Source organism: Columba livia, chromosome 5 (genome assembly GCF_036013475.1).
Source record: "Columba livia isolate bColLiv1 breed racing homer chromosome 5, bColLiv1.pat.W.v2, whole genome shotgun sequence".
Taxonomy (NCBI): Eukaryota; Metazoa; Chordata; class Aves; order Columbiformes; family Columbidae; genus Columba; species Columba livia.
This window is the reverse complement of record NC_088606.1, coordinates 32,641,466-32,662,532: the sequence shown is the minus strand read 5'-3', so window position 1 is coordinate 32,662,532 and position 21,067 is coordinate 32,641,466. Positions and strand designations below refer to the sequence as shown.

Sequence of the window (21,067 nt, the reverse complement as noted above, 5' to 3'; positions counted from 1 at the left end):
GCACAGCATGGTGGGGAAGAGTGATAATATATTAATATTTCTTTGGGGGCATTGACTTTATTGCTTATGGCAAACTTGATGCTAAAATGCACCATACATCACTACAATGTGACAGGCTAGGGAAAATGAAAAACACAAAGCTTTACATAAATCAGGCAAAAAATCTTATTAAAATGCATAACATTTTATATAAGAATCAAGATTTTACTTTTATCTGTTCAGAAGCTCTTTCCCCTTCTTATGTAGATGTTTTAGATTTGGTTAAAGCCTCACAGTTTCAAGCAGTTTTGTACTAAGTCGTATTTCAAATTCATTGTAGACAGAGCTGCCAAACTCTCAAAGGGGTAAGGTTTACAGAGGGCTGCCCTGGATTTTAGTATATAAACTAATGTATATTTAAAAGGAAAATAGTCTCTTTTCTGCAGTGATTGTCTCATAAGGAAAAGCATTTGAATCTTTTGGTCATAGATTATTTTATGTCACAATAAAATAAGCTACATTTTCAAGAAGTTATGAATATGGAGAATCAGTCTGTCTTTCAGATCACAACTTGTTACTAAGCACAGTTTAACTGCATACTGATAAAGAGATGCCTTCAAGATCGATATGCCTGTAGTGCTGTACTTATTCTCACTATTTGTTGCCTACAAGCCCTACCAAAAAATCTAAATAACAGTAATTCAGCACTTAAAATCCAATCATACAATAACAAATCACTGCAGGGAAAATCTGCTTTAGAAGGAGAACTAATTTTAGTTTCAGGCTTTCAAGGGATTACTGAAAATTGGGCAAAAAATACTGCATTATGAACAATGTATGAAAGTAGCCACTTTTGTAAGCATTTTGTAGAAACCGTTAACAGACTGCACAGTAATGCGTAATTCTAATAAGTGTTATGTATAAGTATTATAAGTATCAGTTTTCTCATAATTTCAACTGAGAGATAGACATATTTTTAACTTTTATTGTATATTCATTTTATCTTAGTTACATGCCACAGGTGTTAATTTTACATTCTTTGAATTTACTTTTATAATCATTATACAATTATAGCTAGAGTACCTTAGTGTCTCTGCTGTCTTTCCTCTTCTATAATGCATTTTCTTCAGCTAAATCTCTTCAGTTTAGCTACAAAGCCTGCATAGAAATTTGTTTTAGATTTTTTTCTGGCAGCAAAATGAGCCCTTGTGCCTAGGGGAAAATAAGATTTTACTCACTGTTCTGGTTTAATACATTACTGTGCATCTTCAAGATGTGTTTTTGCATAATAATTGAAGCTTTTTTTTAACACACCCTCTTTAATTTTCAATGATACGGAAAAGGCAAAAGCGATAAATATATTCAAGATTTTATTATTAAAACATTATTAGAAGTTGGGTAAACATGACTTAAGATAACTTTTTTGTAGGCATTTTACAAAAACATTAAGAATAAATAAGAATGCTAATAAACCACTAATGCTCAAAATTCAGGAATGCCTCATTTACTTCACTTTAAGAAACAAGGTCACCTCTGCAAGGTGCATAATACAGACATCTAACTTCATCAATATTTTGCTTTGCCAATGAGACTGTCACTTTGTACATTTAAAATGTGGGATATTCTTTGTAGAGGGGGCAGCAATTTCTGAAGCTTACTCCAGAATCTATAAATCGAGTATATTGGCTCTTGTATTCAATGCAAATTTAATTTTGATATTTTCAATTAGGAAAAAATACAACTGTGAAACTTTTTTTTTTTTACTTTGACAGCACAATGAACTTGCAAAATGTTTTTCTTTTCCTTATATTATGTTATTCAGTTACTCTATTAAGTTGTGTTGGCTTTTGCATGACCAGAAACAGAAGTTAAAGCTGTTGGAGCTTCTGCTGATGTGAACATACGTTTAATGACAGTAGAGAGTGTAGTAGCTATCATTCATGCTTTAAGATTTGCTTGTTCCCACATTTAATAATGAAGACTTTGTTTCCTAAGTTCCAGCGAGCAGGAACACACATACATCAAACAATACAAGCTGTGAATCTGTGGCCCCTGAAGTTAGGGCTAGTTCAGAATTAGGAGAAGACATGGACTTTTCTTTCTGTACTTGGCAGAAGGAGGAGCCTGTTTTCCTGTAACAGGTACAGGAATCATGCCTGCAGCTGCTTTTCCTTGTAGCATGTGATTGCATTAAATTTACCTATCACAACCTGATAGTGTGAGGCTTATCTGTTTTCCTGTTTGTAAAAGATCTGGACCTATTTGGGTGGAACACTAGTTCCAGCAGTTAATCCCCTGTTAAACATCAGCAAATCCATTTCACAGGTCGATTTGGAGATGATTTTAAAACCACTTTTAATAGTTAGAGAAGGTGTTCGGAGATATGTACATGACTTGTGTTCTAAAAGAGCATGATCCTGCAGGTTGGATTTAACTTCATAGCCGATTTCTATCCAATTCCTTCTGGCCTGAGTTATTTTAATTAATCTCCATTTAGGACTCCAGGTGTAGAATTGGACTTTTAAAATGATGTCAGGAGGAAGAGCGAGGAATTTCAAGTTGCAAAATATGTTTTGTTAAGGGTATTGTGGGTGGCATTTTTGAATACTTTCTCATAATTGAATGGTGCTTCTCCTAGGTAGCCTTTAGTTTACTTTCTGCATTGTAAGAATATGGATAACCCATGTAGTTATGTTTTCAAAACTTTGTAACAAATATTGCAATTTTTTATATTGTACTCAGGTTTTTTTCAAACCTTAAGATAATAACGGCTTTTCTTTCCTACTCCATTTGATTGCAGATTCAGTCCCCATCTCTGAGAAAAGAGAAATTTTCATTCTCTTTTTGTAATGAAGAGACTTTATTTGAAAGTCTCTCAGAGTAAAAGACTCTCCCATGTGTTTGTGTATTGTACTTGAAATATTGCAAGGAGGTGTATGTGGTCTCTGTCATTATATATATTTCAAGGAGTTCTGTTATCAAGGTACACCACAAGGAATAAAGAGATGATCGTAGTCGTATATCTTCTGAGCTCTCTGCCCCACTGTATTCTCGTTGCTGTGCAGTGGGAAAACTATCGGCTTTGGAATTGTGTTGTGATAGGTTTTTATACCAGTTTCTGTAGCAGAGAATGTAAGCTTTTTAAGAAGGCAATCTGTTGTTTTCTTAAAAGACCACTGCATGGAATTTCTATCAGTCAAAGTCCTAGCTCCAAGGCATTTTCAACAGGAGAATTTGGATCTTGGAACACTTGTATGTTTGCTTAACTTCATTCTGAGCGCACTTGCATCACTGACATGAGTTATGTGAATATAGTTAAGCATATGCATGCATGCAGGCTCTGATCCAAAATTAGGTTGGTATCATAATGTACAGTGGGTGTGGGAGAAACAGTGGAACAAATGGGAAAATATATTGCGTCTGTGAAGTAACATGAAAATGTTATGTGATAAAATAGGTTCTGTAAGATTTAATTAAAATGTCATTATAGCAAGTTCGATTTTTTTTTTTGTTTGTTTTAAAGTGATGAGAGTATTACTCAGGGAAAGTTAGCCTGTTTGTGGCAGTCTGTAACTTAAAGTTTTAAATCCTTAGATTTCTTTCTCTGTCGACAGGAATGGGAGACCAACATTTGTATGGGATTTCAGCAGAGCTACTAAACAGAGTCTGGCAGCTCCACTTACGCTGGCATTAAGCCTGTTGTTCTTCTAGTGCCAGGTTCCACACCTAATACTTCTACTGTAGCCTGCACCTGTGCTGCTGCAGAAAGTGATTGATTACCTATGGTTTTGGAGCATTGTGAGAGTCAGCCTTGAATTAATCATTGTGATTTATCGGAGGCATTGAAATCAACAGTAGTCTATAATTATTTTAATGGTCTTTGGTGTATGTAAGAGACATCATAGAATCTCTAGTACTTCTTAGTAATTCCCAAAATATTTTGCGACTGACCAGCTGTTTGTGTATGTATGTAAACACTGATGTATAATTTCTTTTTATCTGTGAAGCAATGTTGATATAAGCTTAACAATTATAAAGTATCAACGTAGTTAGGAAAAGGGGATGTGGCCGTGGATGATACAAAAATTTAATGCCGCATCAATTTGAGATATGTGTAATATTAACAAATTGCAAAGCTACAGTGGAGTTCTGTAATTTAGACCAAACCAGTTGTGATACAGTCTGTGAGTCTCACTACATCCCCATGAATTTTTTATGAAGCACATTTTGTAGAAAACATGTTTAGAAACATAGTTGAAAGAAAATTTTAACAGATGGCATAAAAATGGAATAGGTACTCTTTGCACGTTCACTTGCAGAGCATATAAATTCAGTCCTCCAGGTTAGGGAATAGCGAGAAGTTACATATCTCTAATAGTACCTACACAAGATACCTACATCTCTACATGTTTTAAAGGTAATTATGTAAAGCTTAACAAAAGCGAGAAACAAAGCGGCTGTCACACTGGCAAGCTGGAACTTTTCCAGTTAAAATATTTTTTGCCTAGCGATGGATTAGTTATACCATATTGAAGTAAAAATCCAGGTGATGTATAAACAAAACCCAAGGCAGGATTGCGATAATATCATTCCTATCACCATGTTTGTGCGTGCTCACTCGGGGTAGGATCCGGAGGTGCAAACTCTTTAATGTCTTATGTTATATTAGTACTCAGTGAAAGCATGTACTGTAATGCAATTGATTGTTTCATCATGGATGCTACAAATTATCCAGTGAAAGCAAGTAATTTAATAAAACAACAGTTTGCAAGAAGGAGGTGGGTGCACATTTAGCACATCACACCACTATACAGTCCGTATATTTTTGTAAAGTGACACTTTGTGGATAAAAACAAACTTTAGGGGAAAAAAAATGATGGAACGTTCTTGGTTCTTGAAGTATAATCCAACTTAAGATCTATTTCAATTACCAATTTTTGTTCCTACTTTATTTTCTAAGTCATACCCAAAGGGTTAGGGACTCTCAGGCAGCCCTCTGGGTAATGGCAAAATATATCAACCAACAGCTGAGGTGTAATTCAATGAGTGCGAAATGGTGTACATACTCTTGGATGCTCATATATTGTAATGTTGGAATGCATGTCGTGTTTGTGCTAAATTGCAGTTTTCATCTTCATGCTATTATGTTACATTTAGTTGAGTTATTTTAACCTCTCATGTACAATTGATTCACATAAAGTAGGTTATTGCATTGACTTTCGTACTTTTCTTGGAGGGATGAATAAAATGAGGTCCAATCAAAGAACATCAGCCCCTCTTAGAGCGTAGCTTTAGTGTTTACAGCACTTATAAAATTACCCTTGAGCCCTTTTAGAGGCAGCAGAGCTGAGTTTACTCTCATAGGTAATGACCTTTTTTTAATTTAGCTTTTTCTGAGAATTTCCAAATACACTGCTTTAACTTAACTGGATCCTTTTTCTCTGCCAGTGAAGTCAAATATCCATGTAAATGGATTTTGACTTCTGATGCAAACCGTGGTTTTCTGCCTTTGTTTTTCACTTTTTTTCTTAATATCAGACAAACTTTTGAAGTTGCAATAAGATACATTTTATTTTCCAGAGAAAAGAAAAGATACAATGAAATTACTTTTAAAAAAATATGTTTATATTCAAATTTGATTAGTATTTTTTAATGTATACAAATTTTTGACAGCTTGATGAGATCTAATTGTTAAAAAACAGAGAATGCAGAGGGTCAAACTTTAGGCAACCTTATGAGTGCTTCACTGTATAATGTTAATATTCTTTTTTGTAGACATTTTGCCTAGAAATTCATAGATAGTACACTAATTTGTGGGCTAAAAGAATATTCAGCAGTTTCTAATCCATATTTAAGGATTGCCAAAGGCTTCGTATATTGTCAACTTTTTATCTTAATTTGCCTTTATCATCGTTTTTGTGAATTTAATATTTAAGAAGCCTGCAGTGAAATGCATAGTTCAGACACTATATGAAATTTGAGACCTTGAGTAGAAAATTAATCAATAAAATCTGGAGTTACAGCATGCGGTGATGTCTGGTTAAGTTTTATGGATAAATTCTGTCATAATTCATATTGGTTTTAGATAAAGACAAGTAATATTAGCCAAGCTGGTGACCCCAAAGTCAATATGCTCTGCAGATTAGGCTGCCTTGGAAAATCAGGTGGAGGAGAGTAGGGGTTCTGATTGCTATAAAATAATATATATATATATATAAAATATAAAATAATATATATATATATATATGCATGCTGTAATTACATGACTTGTTGAAAATATAATGCACACAGCATTTTGGAAGACTGGTCAGTACACACTCTGCCAATGTGTTTTGCTTTAGAAGTCATGCTGGGTGATTTTCGTAGGCCTAGGCAACTGGGAAGAAGAGAAGGGTCTGTGAATTATTTTCCTTCCTTTTAAGAAATTACTTGGATATATAAATCTTGGAAAATGCTATTTTCTGTATCTCAAAACTGAACATCCCAAATTGTGGTGAGCTTGATGGAAAGGATAGTCTGCGTGAGATGAACAGAAAGCAATTTTTTTCCTTTTACGTGGACTACATTCATTCAGGGTTCCACAAAGTTTTAAAACTTTGATAGTCTTTTGCTCTGTTTCAATTGTTTAGTAACAGTGTTAATTATCAAATTGTTACTTTTGTTCCTTTTTTCACTTAATGCATACTATTTTTGGAAAACATAGTTATCTTGTATGTCATTGTGGAATAGCATTTCTTCACCATAGTATTCTTCCTTACTTTTCATATCTGCTGTTCTTATTTACTACTAAATCTGTACTTTTATTCCATATGATGTGTCAACAGGAGCACATTGTATCCTGGCAGTTTCTACAACGTAAATAGTGGGAAATCCTAATACTGTTCTTCCATGAATACTTCTAAGCCTAAGTATCTATTGAGCTATAGTAGTTTTTGTAGTAGGAACCCAAAGTTTGAATGATAATATGTACTGATGTCACGCTGCTTGGTATGCTGTTTACTTGTTTATTTTATAATGTTTCTCTCAAGCAGGGGGAGTCTTCAGGCACATTTATGATCAATAGCTGTTCTTGTGAGGTGAGCTGCAACGATGAGGATATTTTCCCTTCACCAGAAGAGGACGAACCACAGAAAAGCATTCCAGTCATCTGGAAGTCTTTGAAACATAGTTCTTTGGATTTCAGTGAGTCTTGCACAAATTTCATTAGAGAAGTAATATTGAATATGTCATGCCCTGGTGGAGTACACTGTTAATTACTGTGAAAATGCTCTTGAAAAGAATGTTTGTGACCTTTAGTAACTAGTCTGGAAAAAAAAAAAAAAAAAAGATCCTACTACAATGAGGTTTTCTGATAGGAATCAATAGATCTGTAGTAATTAAGCATTTCAAATTATTTTACAGAAGCAGCCTAACCCTCTTTCTTTCTTTCTTTCTTTCTTTCTTTCTTTCTTTCTCTCTCTTTCTTTCTCTCTCTCGTTCTTTCTCTCTCTCTTTCTCTCTCTCTTTCTTTCTCTCTTTATTTCTCTCTTTCTCTCTTTCTCTCTTTCTCTCTTTCTCTCTCTCTTTCTTCTCCTTCTCTTTTTCTCTCTCTTTCTCTCTCTCTCTTTCTATTTCTCTTTTACACTTACGTGTGAAAGCACAATGAAATAAAGTTGAGGCTTTTGTAACTTGTGGTTACAATCCAGGCAGAGTTCAAAAATAAGAGCTTTCACTCCAAAGTTCTGGTCGTGTTGTATAATTAGATAGCATTTTGGAGAAAATTACACATTCACTGTCAACTATGTAAGATTCTTTTCCTCCCAGTTATTATACGGTGTTAGTGTGATCTGCTTCTTCTCTTTGCAACTGCAGCACTATATCAGTGTTGAATTAATTTTCCACTAAACATATAGAAAAACTATTTGTGAAATATGTTGTGGTCCTTGGAGATGAAGCATACTGTGTAAATGTAAGATGATTTGTTTGTATTAGGCAGAGAAATTATTTTCTAATTATTTTTTATATTTCTTTTGCTGTGATTCTTAGCACTTGCATTTGGTGAGAAAGGTGGTTTTTTTTCTGTTATAAGATTCCTTCCTTCCTTCCTTCCTTCCTTCCTGCCTTCCTGCCTTCCTGCCTTTCTTCCTGCCTTCCTTCCTCTCTCCTCTTTCTCTCCTTCTCTCTCTCTTCTTCTCTCTTCTTTCCTTTTTTCTTTCTTTCCATTTTCTTCCTTTCTTTCTTTCTTGAAACGTACATGAATGTGTTCTGTTTGCCTGAATGAAATTACTGCAATCTCATCATTAGAGTGGAGGGATTGATTTTTATGTGAAAGATCTAACCACACCTGTACCCACACTCTAAATAGAAGCACAAAACACAACTACTCAACTTGCTTGTTGACTCTGTCCCCACCCAAGCAACCTCAAGGGTGACATGCATGATCACATTTAGCAGCCTACCAAGTTGCTGTCTCTTAGGTGACCTGCAGTAAGTAAGAATTGTATGCCTCATATTAGCACTGCCTCAAACCTGAGGTGATTAATGCAAGATAAACCTGAGTTAATAGATTGGTACCTTATTGAAGTACCACAACATCACTGTTACCCTACACTCAAAGATTAGTAAAATTTTCCTGAAAACAATGTTTCATAGCATAACATTGTTTGATAATAAATAGCATTTAGGCTCTTTAATATAAGTGCCCGTTGGGGTGCTAAAAAATGCCCTAACATGTTATGCATTTGCTAAGATGATCAAAACCAGGTTAAACACCAAACTTTTGTTAAGATTTGGCATATAAATTTGAAAATCTGTTCCTGTGTCACTTAGATACTTTTGAAAATGTTAACTTTTCAGTGTCATGTCTTGTGCCAATTCCGTATCAAAAGAGTTAGAGAAATCATAAAAGGTCAGGAAAAATGGGGAAGAGAGAAAGTACTGAGATTTTCAGCTGAATACTACATGCAGGCATGTTTTCTGAAGGTAGCGTTGGAGAAGGATTTGTAAAGTAGCATTTGGAAGCTTTGTTACCAACACACTTGTGAGTTTGTTTTATATCTGTTTATCTGTAAATATGTTCTGAAGGTGTGTTTACAAGTTGTGTTTTTTTTTTTAATTTTGTAGAAGTTATTTTTATTTTAACGATTTAAAATATATTCTAGGTTAATCTGAAGTCTTTCATTGTTATAATCATAGTGCTGTTCTTCATTTCTGATAGCTGAGACATTTGGAAGTTCTGGAAGATCCCTGAGTGGTTACCAGTGGTTTTCAGGTATCACAGCCCACTTCCTTCCATCAAAAGGCAAAAATGCTCAAGAGGCAGCAAGGGAAGCATTTTCTTCTCTCCAAGGTACTTTATTCAGTTAATCCATTATCTTCTGTTAATTATGCTGTTTTTAATATGGTATGAAGTAAGAATCTCTATTGTCATATTGTTTTATAACTGGAAATGTTGTGGTTGTCAGTTTGCCATCTCATTTGGCATTTGATTGGAATCATTGATATCAAGACTGCCAGCTTTAATATTGAACACATCATAATTTGACTGGCTTTTGAAGGCCCTAGAAAGGCAGAGTAGTGTTCATATCACTGTAACAACACTATTTCCACAGTACTTACTTGCTTTATAGCTTGCTTTATAGCTTTCTTGCAATATATACTGTTTGTGAGTGTGCATGTGTGCTGTGGATGCTGTCTACTTGCTAAAGCTCTTTTGTAGCTACTATAATTTCAAATTAAGTTTTCTAGAAAGCTGTTGCACATTTTGGCATCTAGGATTAGGTCAGCAGCAATAAATCTCGTTTATATTCTTAATGCAAAGGAGAAATAACTATCTTGGGAATCATGAAATCCAGGTTCCTTACTCTCTCCCTTTTACAAGATTCTGACATATAAAATAAAATGTTCACGTTTTTGCTTTTTATGTTTTCCATTCTAAATTTTAAATAAAACATATTTATACAGAAACACAGAAGTTATACTTTGTAGAAGGTCCTTAAGCTAGTTTTTGATTACTTAGAAATCAACAAGGTGAATGTGATCAAACTTGTAGTAAGAGATAACGGTACTTAGTGCAAATCTTCTGGGCATAATCTGTAAATTGAAGCAAAAAGAGTTGTATAATGTTTAGTTTCATTCTCATTATATTTGAATGGAAATCTGCCAGTACAAACGTTATAGATTTCTGCCTTAGCATCTGTCAAAAAAGATTGTGTCTCTGACTAGTACAGTAGCCTATAGCTTTCAGCAAATTACTTGCATTAGCTGTATTATAGTCAAGAAAAATAGTAATTTTGTGATCCTTGGTAGAAGATGTCATTTCTCACATTTCCTTTCATTTTTCTCTTTTTGGAAGTGGATGTCGAATACTCAATGAATTATGCTTCTGTCATGGCAAAAGAAACAATTTGTTTCTGAGAACTTAACTGATCTGCAGATATGCACAAGGCTTTTTCTGAACTCGTATTTATGGTCTGTATAGCAGTTCAGTCCTCAGTGCTATGAGAATGGAATAAACAGTTCTTTTTACCTTCTCTTGGCTGGGCTGATTGATTTAATCACCTCTAAAGAGGATAAGTGCTGCCAAAAGGATTCAGAAATGGAAATGTACTACTAGATGTTGTGAAACGTGGTTGTTATGTAAAGTAGACGTAATTCTCCTGTGAAGCCAAGAACTGAGTACTGTTTATATTTATTTTCTTAAACTCTTTTAAGCTTTTCTTTAGATATGATTGGAAGATGACAGAGACTGCAATGCTTATTATGTTATATGAAGCAGCTCTGGTGTGGCTGTGCCATGGCAAAGCTCCATAGACTTGAATGGAACAACATAGCTTTTTATTATATGAAAACTTAGTCTAAAATGCTAGCTCCCATATATGGTTTTGATGTTGTCTTTTGTGGCTCTTGGCCTAAGGATCCTGGATAACCCATTAAAAAAAAAAAAAAAAATGAAGCTGTACTTTGGCTAAAGTAGCAAGTGATAAGAGGAAATGGCCTCAAGTTGTGCCAGTGGAGGTTTAGATTAGATATTAGGAAAAAATTCTTCGCAGAAAGGGTTGTCAGGCATTGGAACAGACTGCCCAGGGAAGTAGTTGAGTCATCATCCCTGGAGGTATTTAAAAGATGTATAGATTAGATTCTTAGGGACATGGTTTAGTGCCAGCATTAGGTTATGGTTGGAGTCAATGATCTTGAGGGTGTCTTCTGACCACAATGATTCTATGATTCTGTGTTATCTTTTGCGTCAATTATTTTAGGCAGTTCTGCCTAAGTCTGATTATATTTTATAAATTGTTTGGAACAATGAATGGCTTGATATTCAACAGAAAGGCTGTATGGTCTCTCTGTATATCCTGGAGATGTGCTGTGTAAGAGTCCTGCCTTGGGAAACAGAACTTCTTGTCAAGAACCCAGGCGATGGATTGGTAACTGGTTCATCATTTATGGCTTTCTACTAGATACAGTGCTTTGGGAGGTCAATGTTTTTCTGTGTACAAGCTGGCAAGAAATTATTTCCCATCATTTCACTAATTCATGCAAAGGAAAAGGAGATTGTACTTTTATTTACTTTAATAAGATTTTAAAAAATAAAACTAGAAATTACAAATTTATCCAAATCTCTTTGCCTTCATTTTGCTCTAATACTGTTATGTGTCTGCAAATGAGAGTTTGTTAGGGTGTTTTGATTTTTTTTCCCCTCCAGTATTCCATATAATGCTTCAGAACTTTTAACTACAGATCAAAACTCTTTCTTCTTGACTAAAATGCTGGCTGAAAATCTGAAAAATATCCTTGTTTCCTCGTGGACTGATGACATAGCAGCTGCTAGTGATTGCTATCGGGCAGCATTCAAATACATTTATATTTCTGGGCAAAATTATCATAGTGCGCTAATTTCTGAACTGAGATTTCTGGAGATGTATCTTGACTTTGTAGAAGTTCTATGTTAATTGTTTGATAATCTTTTGTATCACTTAGTGCACACTTCCTTTTCTGTTGATGAAAATTCCCCTCTTCATATAGTCAATGCTAATTAATGGCAGTATGACTAAGTAAAGCTGAGACATTTAGAGCAAAATTCAGGATTGGTGTGACCAAACCAGCCTTTATGGAAGCTTGCCAACTCTTGAACTGTCTTTGAAAGCACAGAAATGTTTTACACAAAAAATATTAGTTTCTCACTAAGGCAACAGCCAACAGAGATTGTCTTTATGCTGTTATACTTTTCCACTGGAAAACAAACATATAGTACACACCGTAATGTTAAAGAACGTGATCCCCAAAGTTACTACTGAGAAGAGCTTTATGTAGCTCATTGAAGCTAGGTCACATGGGACTCTGTCCTTATATGTGTTTGTTGTTCATAGAAGATTTCGTTCTGCATTTAGTTTCTGTTGCTCATGAGTTACAACATTTTCCACACCACAGAGCTGATCCACATATCTTATTATGGTATTGACTAGGTAAGAGTAATTTATTCTCCTTAAGTGCTATGACTGGAATCTTCTATGCATATGCATTCAGATGATCTTGACTTCCCAGTATATTTTCATTAACTGTCTGTTTGAACTTTCCTCTCCTCTCATCTTTCCTTCATTTCTCCTGTGGCTACTTCTGTTTTCTATTGTCTGTCTTGACATTTGTAACTTTTGGTTTATGTGGAGATTATTACTGCAGTGAGGGTTTTTAAAAACAGCTTAGACAAGCATCCCTCTGGAATAGCATATAAATATTTGATTTTTTCTTTGAAGAAGGTGATGCACTGAAGGACCTCTTATTGTCCTTTCCAGTTCTGTACTTTTTTGATTCAAAGTTCTTTATAGATTGCTAACTGTCATAGGCTGAAAATTAAAAAAAAAAAAAAAAAAGATAAAATAAATAGTATGGATACAAGGAATTCAGACTGTAACATATCTACATGCATTAATGTGTGATAAGTTTTCTTGGGGCAAGAATTCACCACTACTTAGGGTGGATAAAATACGTTTGTATTCTTTTTCTGTGCCTCTGGAAAATTAGCATGAGAAAGGTTTTAATGAAAAAAAATACGTATTATAGAGGGAAAGGTAAAGTTTAGTCATGTTACCAGTTGGTTTTGCTGAACAAAACCAGGATACCTATGCTGTCTTCCTATACACATTTAAAATATTCTGTCTTTAACAGCTATATTATTTTTATCCTGCAGCTAATATGACTTCAGAGGGATTGAAACTGAAGGATATTATTTTGGTTCATCTGTATGTGAAGAGCATGAAAGATTTCAATGTTATAAATTCAGTTTATGTGACAGAATTTGATTTGTGTCCACCAGCAAGGTAGGATTAGACTACTGCTATAGTATATTTATGATAGACTGTAATATACTGAGTTATTGTTACCATATTTATGAAGCTTTTGTCCGAATGTTTGTGCTTCACAGTCTTAGAAGTAGACTTTTGCTGCCTTTTGGAGTAATCACATCAGGCCTGCTGAACTCAAAAACACTAGAGTTGGAAATTTTTGCCTTAATATATACCATAAAGTTTATAAATGGCCTTACAGAAAAATAATACAGTTTTTGTAGGTTTCAGTTCTTCTCTGTGACTTGACTAAACTGACAAGTCTTTTGTGTTCGTGGGATTTTATTTGCTTTTCTTGGGTTTTGGCCTCCCTTGACTTGCTAGCAACACTCCTCTTAATGCAGCCCGAGATATCAACAGCCCTCTTTGCCACAAACACACACTGCTGTTTCATGTTCAACTTGATGTCCATCAGCAACCCTCAGGTCCGTTTCTGCAAAGCAGCTTTCCGGCCAGTTGACCCCCAGAATATACTGGAGCATGGGATTGTTCTTCCCCAGGAGTAGGACTTTTAGCTTCCCCTTGTTGAACATTATGAGGTTCCTGTGTGCCTGTTTCTTCAGCCTGTTAAGGTCCATCTGGATGGCAACATGAACCTCTGGTGCATTGGCCATTCCTCCCAGTTTATTATCATCTGCAAAGTTGCCAAGGGTCCATTCTGCCCCATCGTCCAGATTATTGATGAAGATGTTGCACAGGAGTGAACGCAGTATAGGCTCCTGGGGTACACTGCTTATTAGTGGCCACCTGTGAGTCTTTGTGCCACTGATCTACACCCTCTGGGCCTGGCTGTTCAGCCATTTTTCAGGCCACCTCACTGTCTGCTCATCTAGCCCATGCATCAACATCTCTATGAGGCTGTTATGGGAAACAGTGTCAAAAGCCTTACTGAAGTCTTACTGTCGATGATTATTAAGTCTTTCTAAAAGTGATGAGGTTTAGAACCTTGTAGGTCCTTGTGACAAACCTTATTCAGTTTGATCTGTTTTTTTTGATAAATACAGAAGCAAAATTGTTAGCCGAGGAGGTGCCTGAGTTGAACATCATTTGATTCTGAGAGATATTTCAAGACAGTACCAACACATACTTACTCTGTTCCTTTTCTTCCCCTGCTTGTATGCACTGTGGTTGAAGATGAGTACTGGACTAGATGGATCTTGGGCTTGATCCATTGTAATTGTTCTTAATGTCTTTTGTTTCTGTTACTATGTAGCCTAGCTGCAATCAAGTATTCAGTGAGAATGCAGCTGTGAAAGGAAATTACTTCAGACTTCTGAATACACTGATGCTAACACTTTCATTCATAGATCCCCAAATCATAGCTTTTTAATATCTGTTGTACAAAGCTTCTGTGTTGCATCCAAGTCCACCTCTGACATAACGAAACAGCTTGATGGTCTAGGTATGCAGTATGTGATTCCTATGTTATTTGGGTGTGTTGTGTGGTTGTTGGGTTTGGTTTTTTTCTTCCATTGGAAATTGGATAACAAACACCTAACCCGTGACATTTTTGTTCTGCTTTTTTAATAGTTGTGTGTTAAAACAACTTTTTAATTTGTAAATTCTTTATTGCCTTTGTCAAAGGGCTTTTTTCTTATTACAGTAATTCATGTTCATCTGAGATAATATGCTCAGTATGCAGAACTGCTATAGCTTGAAAAATTCAACAATAGGTTAATACAGGTTGGAAAAGACATCTGGAGGTCTTCTAGTCTAATCCCCTGCTCAAAGCAGAGTCAACTTTAAGGTCAGACCTCATGTCTTGTTCTTATTTTTAAAACCAACTGGTTAGCAATTTTCTAATGTAAAATACTGTATTTTTACAGTGTTATTACAGAATATAAAATATAGTATAGACATGTAAATTTTAAGTATAGCATGTCAAATAGTTAAAAGACACTGTTGAGATACTAAATATCATGATAGATTCACATTCTCCTATACTGTCTGGGTGTCAGAAGAGACTAAAAGAGAACAGGAAGAGGCTTTCTTGAGATGCTGATTGTGGGCCAGGATTACTAATTCACAAAGGGATGTAGTGTTGATTGTGTGTGCTTCAAGAGGAGGGATCTAGTCCCAGCTGTAAATTACACAAAAATTAATCTCTGACCTCTGTATCCTATGTTCTCTTTATGACATTTATTCTTCTTTCAATTTAGCTTCTTTAATTTTTTGTGCTGCTGCATGTTTTAAAACTCCACATTTGCATAGCCAGCCAGTATAGTCTTCCATCGCTAAAATAACAGGTAGAAAAATTAGGAAGTTGCAGAAAAATGGCTTTTTATGGTTATTTTTATGGAACAAACAGATTTATGTTGCATTTTGTCCAGAAGAAAAATTATACAGTAGCTTGCATGGCTGCATCATTGCATTATCCACAGAGACCTGGCTGTAGGAGTTCTCACAAGCAATATGCTGGAAGCACTGACTCAAGGGTGTGGATCTGCACTAAATTTGCAAAATTGTCTTGAAAATTTACCAGCCCAAGCAGAAAATCCATTCATCCATGCTTATGATGGTGGTAATGAGGAAAAAAAGACTGTATTTGCATGTGGGAGGAGGGGAGAAAAATAATTTTCTTGGAAGAAATACGCAAGATGAGAAGAATTTTGTAAGGTTATGTTATATGATACGTAAAGAGAACAATTTTTTGTTGGATTCCTGCTGGGAGCTAAATGACTTTTTTATGCATGGACTGCAAATATAATTATTTTTCAGTCTTTGAAATGTTGAGTTCTCCCCCACCCCACTCCCTGCATTTTCACTGGCTACATTTAGCAGACTGACTGTCTGTCTGTCCATCCCAGCACTCTGTCTTCCTTGGAGCAAAGAAAAGTGAACTTTTTAAACGAATGCTTAGGTAGGTTTTCAGCCCTGTAGTAAGTTTGTATCTGTCACGTAACTTGAAGTATGACAGAAAAACATGCTCAGTATTGCATGATAACATGTGAGAAGGGTGTAAAGGAACAATAAGCTGCTGCCTTTTTGAAACCTGAACATGTAGTCCAACCATTGGAAGGAGATTCAGTGAAAGTCAGAATATGGCAATGATACCCTCAGTCTGAAGGCTTCTCAGCATAACTTACCTGACATTTCCAGAGTTGGGTGGTCAAGGTTTTTTTAATAGAAGAACTCATGTATTCTTGATAAAGTGATCCAACTCGTAAAAATAACCACATGGAAATGAGCCATCGGCTATGATGCTAGTTTGTCCTTGGTAGTGGAAATTAACTTGCTGGAAGTCTGTAGCTCATCATTATTTGGAGAGGAGATAAGAGTGTAAATGCTAGCAGGTTATTGCAATACTATAGCTTTGTTTTATGTTCCTCACAAAATCTCATAACGTAGTATCCCAAATAAAAACCTATGGAAAATAAATGCTGAAAGTTGGTTCAAGCAAACTTTTTCTTGGAAAAAAAAATAATTGTCTTTTGTTTTCAGAGTATGTGTGGAAACCCTGTTACCTGATGGAGTACTGTTTTACATTGACTGCCTTGCACATAAGTGTGACGTTGCAATGGATGATGTGTTACGTGATGAAAAACTGGTCATGCATGTACAGAGCATTTCCCACTGGGCACCTGCTAGCATAGGACCTTACAGTCAGTCCGTCAAGGTAGGGAATCTTTGTTACTTCATGCGAACTGTGTGTCAGTTTACTGAAACAGCTGCAGTTATAAAGTCTCCTTCTCTCCAATCTGAATGTGCAAAGGAAAATGTGTAAAAAAAATAGTGAAAAACAACCATTTTCAGTATTTGTTTTTTAAACTTATGGACAATACAAAAACTTAATGAGTGTCAGCCTTTCATTTAACCTTTCATAAAACAGGACAAATTACTTTTTGCAGAGAATCTGAAGAACAGCCTGCTTTTGTTGTAAATTATTGCCAGACCAAATTATTGTGTCACACATACACGTTTATAATCTGCCTAGAATATAAAGAGAATTTAGGAATATCCGAGAATATCTGCAATTTATTTGTTTAAAGCAAGCAAATTCAATCTTTTTATAGGTAAGTCAATCCTAAATGCTTATTTAATGAAATCCCTGTTGAGGCTCTTCGTACTACTAGACCATTTAAAAGCACAGTAAGGTCAAACAACTGTTCTTTTTTTTAAATTAATAAAAAATTGAATAAAATATTGCATACTTTTTGAAAGTATGAAAAGGAGGCAGTAAAGTATCGTGGAAAAGTGGACCAAAATTTGAATAAAATGTTCTTTTCTTAGTATGGTATCTCTTGCCCAGCTAGTACAGTTCTGACAGTTGATGAAGTGTCTCACCTTTTCTGTTGCGATAAATGTATATATTCTTTTCTTACCGATACTCCTCTTGTGTAATACATTGTCCAGTCCAAATTATTGTGTTGTGCTAAAGGATTTAAGCAACATGTTGTGGCATTTGTTTAAATATCCTGAGACTTCTTTATGTCTGCAAACCACCTAGTGTAATGGCCGTGAAATTGTACTTTGTTTTGTCTTTGTACCATTTTATGGAAAATTTCAGGAATAGTGTTTTACTTCAGGAGCTCATGTGGAATTTGTTTCATTTGTAGGAGGAAATGTTCATAGATAAAGACTGTATTAATCTTGTGATTAAAGCAAGCTGGCTTTTTATTATCTGTGTATATCCGTTTTTCTTGAGAATGCACAGTTTATTAACCATTTCTCGATTCAATCTTACACATTGACAGTCATAATTGTGTCATGTCGTGCATAGTCCTGCAAAGATAAAATTTCATGAACTTTGCATCTTTGTATTTTGAGAAGCTTCTCATTGCAACTAATCTGCATTACTGTCCTCTAGCTGGCATAGACTAAATTCAGAAAGAAGTGTGAACTGAAAGTTGCTTTTGTAACCCAGTGAACATTCCCAGGCTGCAAATGGCTGATGAGCAGATACTTGCTGGTCTCTGGGATGTCCTGGTCATGTGTGACAGTCAGCAGAGCCAAGGAAAGGCTCAATTCCTTTCAAATACAATGTAACCAGTAATTGCTGGTCAGCAATTAAAACATGAAGAAAAACTTTCCACTGTTTTTTGTTTGTTTGTTTTACTTGAGGGAATGTTTTAGTCAAGCAACATTATTTTCCCTTGAGTATTTTTACTTTTGAAATCTGTTGACCTCAGGAGTAAAGAAACAGTAATCAAGAGCTGCACCCCTGCTTCAAGATCACTCACTTGCTACCCTTTATGGCTAATTTTTGTCTTTAGTCCACAAAAACTTGTATGGGGAATTGGTAATATACATACCAGCAATAGTTTTAATTTTCCTTTGCCAGATTTTGCCTTAGTACGACCACCAATATGTTTTGTCTGAATATTAATATTTAATGTTATTCAGTTTTTGTAACATTTCTATTCTGCAAAGCTTGATCCAGTAACTGTCAAAATATTTTAATTTCAGTAAATGTGTTTTCTATTTATTTTTTTTTCCTTCTAAAATAGCATATAAAATATACAACCTATAAAACCTTTCCATTAAAATACATCAGGGGAATGCTTAAGTGCATAAACAACATTGAAAATTAATTAATGGAAGATATAAATTTTGTATCTTCTTAAATGTGTACACTCCAAAATGGAAAGCTGCTTTAGGTGGGTTTACAGAACTTCCTTGGACTATGTATAGGTAGGTATTAAGCTTTTCGGGTCACCAGTGAAAGTAAAGCCCTTTAGTATGTTTTAGGAAAAGAATAAATAAGGAAAGAACAAAGGTGGGGTTTTTAATCTTTATAGTCAACAGTATTGACTTGAAATTATAATAATTTTATGATGATGAAATGTTGATGAGCTTTTTCTCTTTGAGGAACAGACACTTAATGATATTTTAAAAGTAAATTGTTATTACCCTTACGTTGTGTATCTGTAGATTTTGTTTCTCATTTGCTTGACAACAACTGGACAAGTAAATTATTGTCTTTTCGGTCCACTGTGAAATTTTGTGGACACTGAGGAAAGTGTTTTTGCTTGGTTCAGAATAGGCCAAGGGCTGTAATATTCAGGGTATTGCAAGTTGGAATTGATGAGTACTGGCACGTAAGAGTGGAGGTGGCAGCAGAAAGGTAGAGGTAGTTCGTGCAAACTATGGAATTCACACTTCAGGCTCAACAAATCAAAAAAGAAAACATTTGAAATTTACCATGAGAACATCCTGACCTTAGTCTGACAGACACCAAACAACAGTGGCAGACTAAAATTAGGATTTTTAAAGTATTTATAGCAAAATTAAACATTCTTCCTCTTTGGGGATTAATGTTCTTTAAAAACAACGTCAATATTTCTACTTGTAAGAAGTATACATAAATTGTTGTAAGATAAAATGTGACTGATTTTCTTATAATTAAGAAAAACCTGAGACCATTGAATATATTTTTCTTGGTCCACCTGTTTTATTGGTGCAGAAACTTCTGCCAATCTTTATGTCAGCAAGTGGAATGTAAGCTATGTCAGAGTTTCTGGAAAGGGTGTGCTGCTGATCGCACTAATGTCTAACAAGTATTGTGATTCTGGTCCTCTAGTAGAGGTACGACAGCCCTTCGAGGCTGCTCCCTCTGGGAATATGTGTGGACACCTGGTTAACCTTCCTCAGATCTTTGTTCCACAATGGGCATCAGCCCAGCTCATGCTGGTCATTGGTGGTACCTTGGTGTTTTTACTAAAGATGAGTCTTGCTCATCTTGTATAGAAGCAGCTTACTTACCATCTTCACAAAGCTAACAGCACAGTTGTACATCAGGGAGTTAAGCATGAAGATACACCCCAAAGCAGTGTTGGGGGGTGAGAAATTTATGCTAAGAGCTTATTCATGATTATTTATTTTGTGAGAACATTCTTTGAGCACTTATGAACTATGAGCATAGTTCATTAAAAAAATAGTTTTAAAAAAGCCCAGTGCAGCTGAAACACTAACCACAAATAATTAGCTAAGAATGGGTGGAAAGTTGGTGGTGTTTGTACCAGATGTTCTTCTAGTGTGTTCATGTAATTTTAAAGCCTATTTGCACTTACAGTTTGTTTGCTTTGACAAAGTTTCTTAATGCACTATCTGGAAATGAACAAATAAACTACCACAGTAGAATTTATTGTACTCTTGTATTCTGCAGTAATATTTGATGGTATTTTATACACATACCAACATATATGCATCTATGACTTGATTTTGTCTGCTGAAGCTTTTAGCTTTTCCTCGTGACCTCATTTGTTTCCCCCTGGCAGCTGCCAAATCCCAGTTTCAGCCTTCCTTCAGCCATCTTTTTCTCAATTTTCTCCTCCGCACTGTCTGAACCCAGTAGCACAAATGTAAAAACAGGATTGTCCTTACTCTCCAATTCAAGTGTGCAGATCCCTATAACTTGATCAAAGTTGTTATTTCTCTTTTCTGTTTACTCACCTTACAATTTTTTTTCCTTTCATTTTTCTGATCATTGGGGCATGATAAATTCGGAGGTAAATACTGTGGGAATGATAGCGGGAATAGTTTTGCATCCGGTTTAAGACAGTGATAGTTGACAGTATTTGTAATGGTTCCTTGCTAAGACATATTTCCTTCTCTTGCAGTGAAACTGAAAATGGTTTGATTGAATTTAGTGCACAATTTGTAGCAGATGGCTTTCAAAGCAGCAGTTGGTGTTGGAAATAGCCTTGTCTGTTATGTACACCAGGAAAGACTACCTGGCTACTAAACCGTCTGACTGGTTGTAGTTTTCCAAGAGCGTGCTTAGCTGTAGTTAAACAAAATGCATATTTTAAGGAATCAGGACTTTTAAG

The 21,067-nt window shown here is 35.3% G+C and overlaps 1 protein-coding gene across 10 annotated transcripts in view; it reads left to right on the top strand.

Moving 5' to 3' along the window:
• Positions 1–21,067, top strand: part of DPH6 (diphthamine biosynthesis 6) — a 206,280-nt gene that overhangs the window by 72,213 nt on the left and 113,000 nt on the right. For 4 of the 10 annotated variants that reach the window (XR_010472931.1, XM_065064191.1, XM_065064185.1 and 1 more), the window contains 5 exons: positions 7,008–7,161; positions 8,005–8,025; positions 9,176–9,307; positions 13,145–13,274; positions 16,740–16,914. Coding sequence is in view for 8 of the 10 variants with exons in the window: in XM_065064191.1 (XP_064920263.1) it covers positions 7,008–7,161; positions 8,005–8,025; positions 9,176–9,307; positions 13,145–13,274; positions 16,740–16,914 (612 nt within the window). In the remaining 2 variants the exon portion in view is untranslated. The remainder of the gene's footprint in view (positions 1–7,007; positions 7,162–8,004; positions 8,026–9,175; positions 9,308–13,144; positions 13,275–16,739; positions 16,915–21,067) is intronic. The other 6 variants (XR_010472932.1, XM_065064188.1, XM_065064190.1 and 3 more) reach the window with 3 other exon arrangements.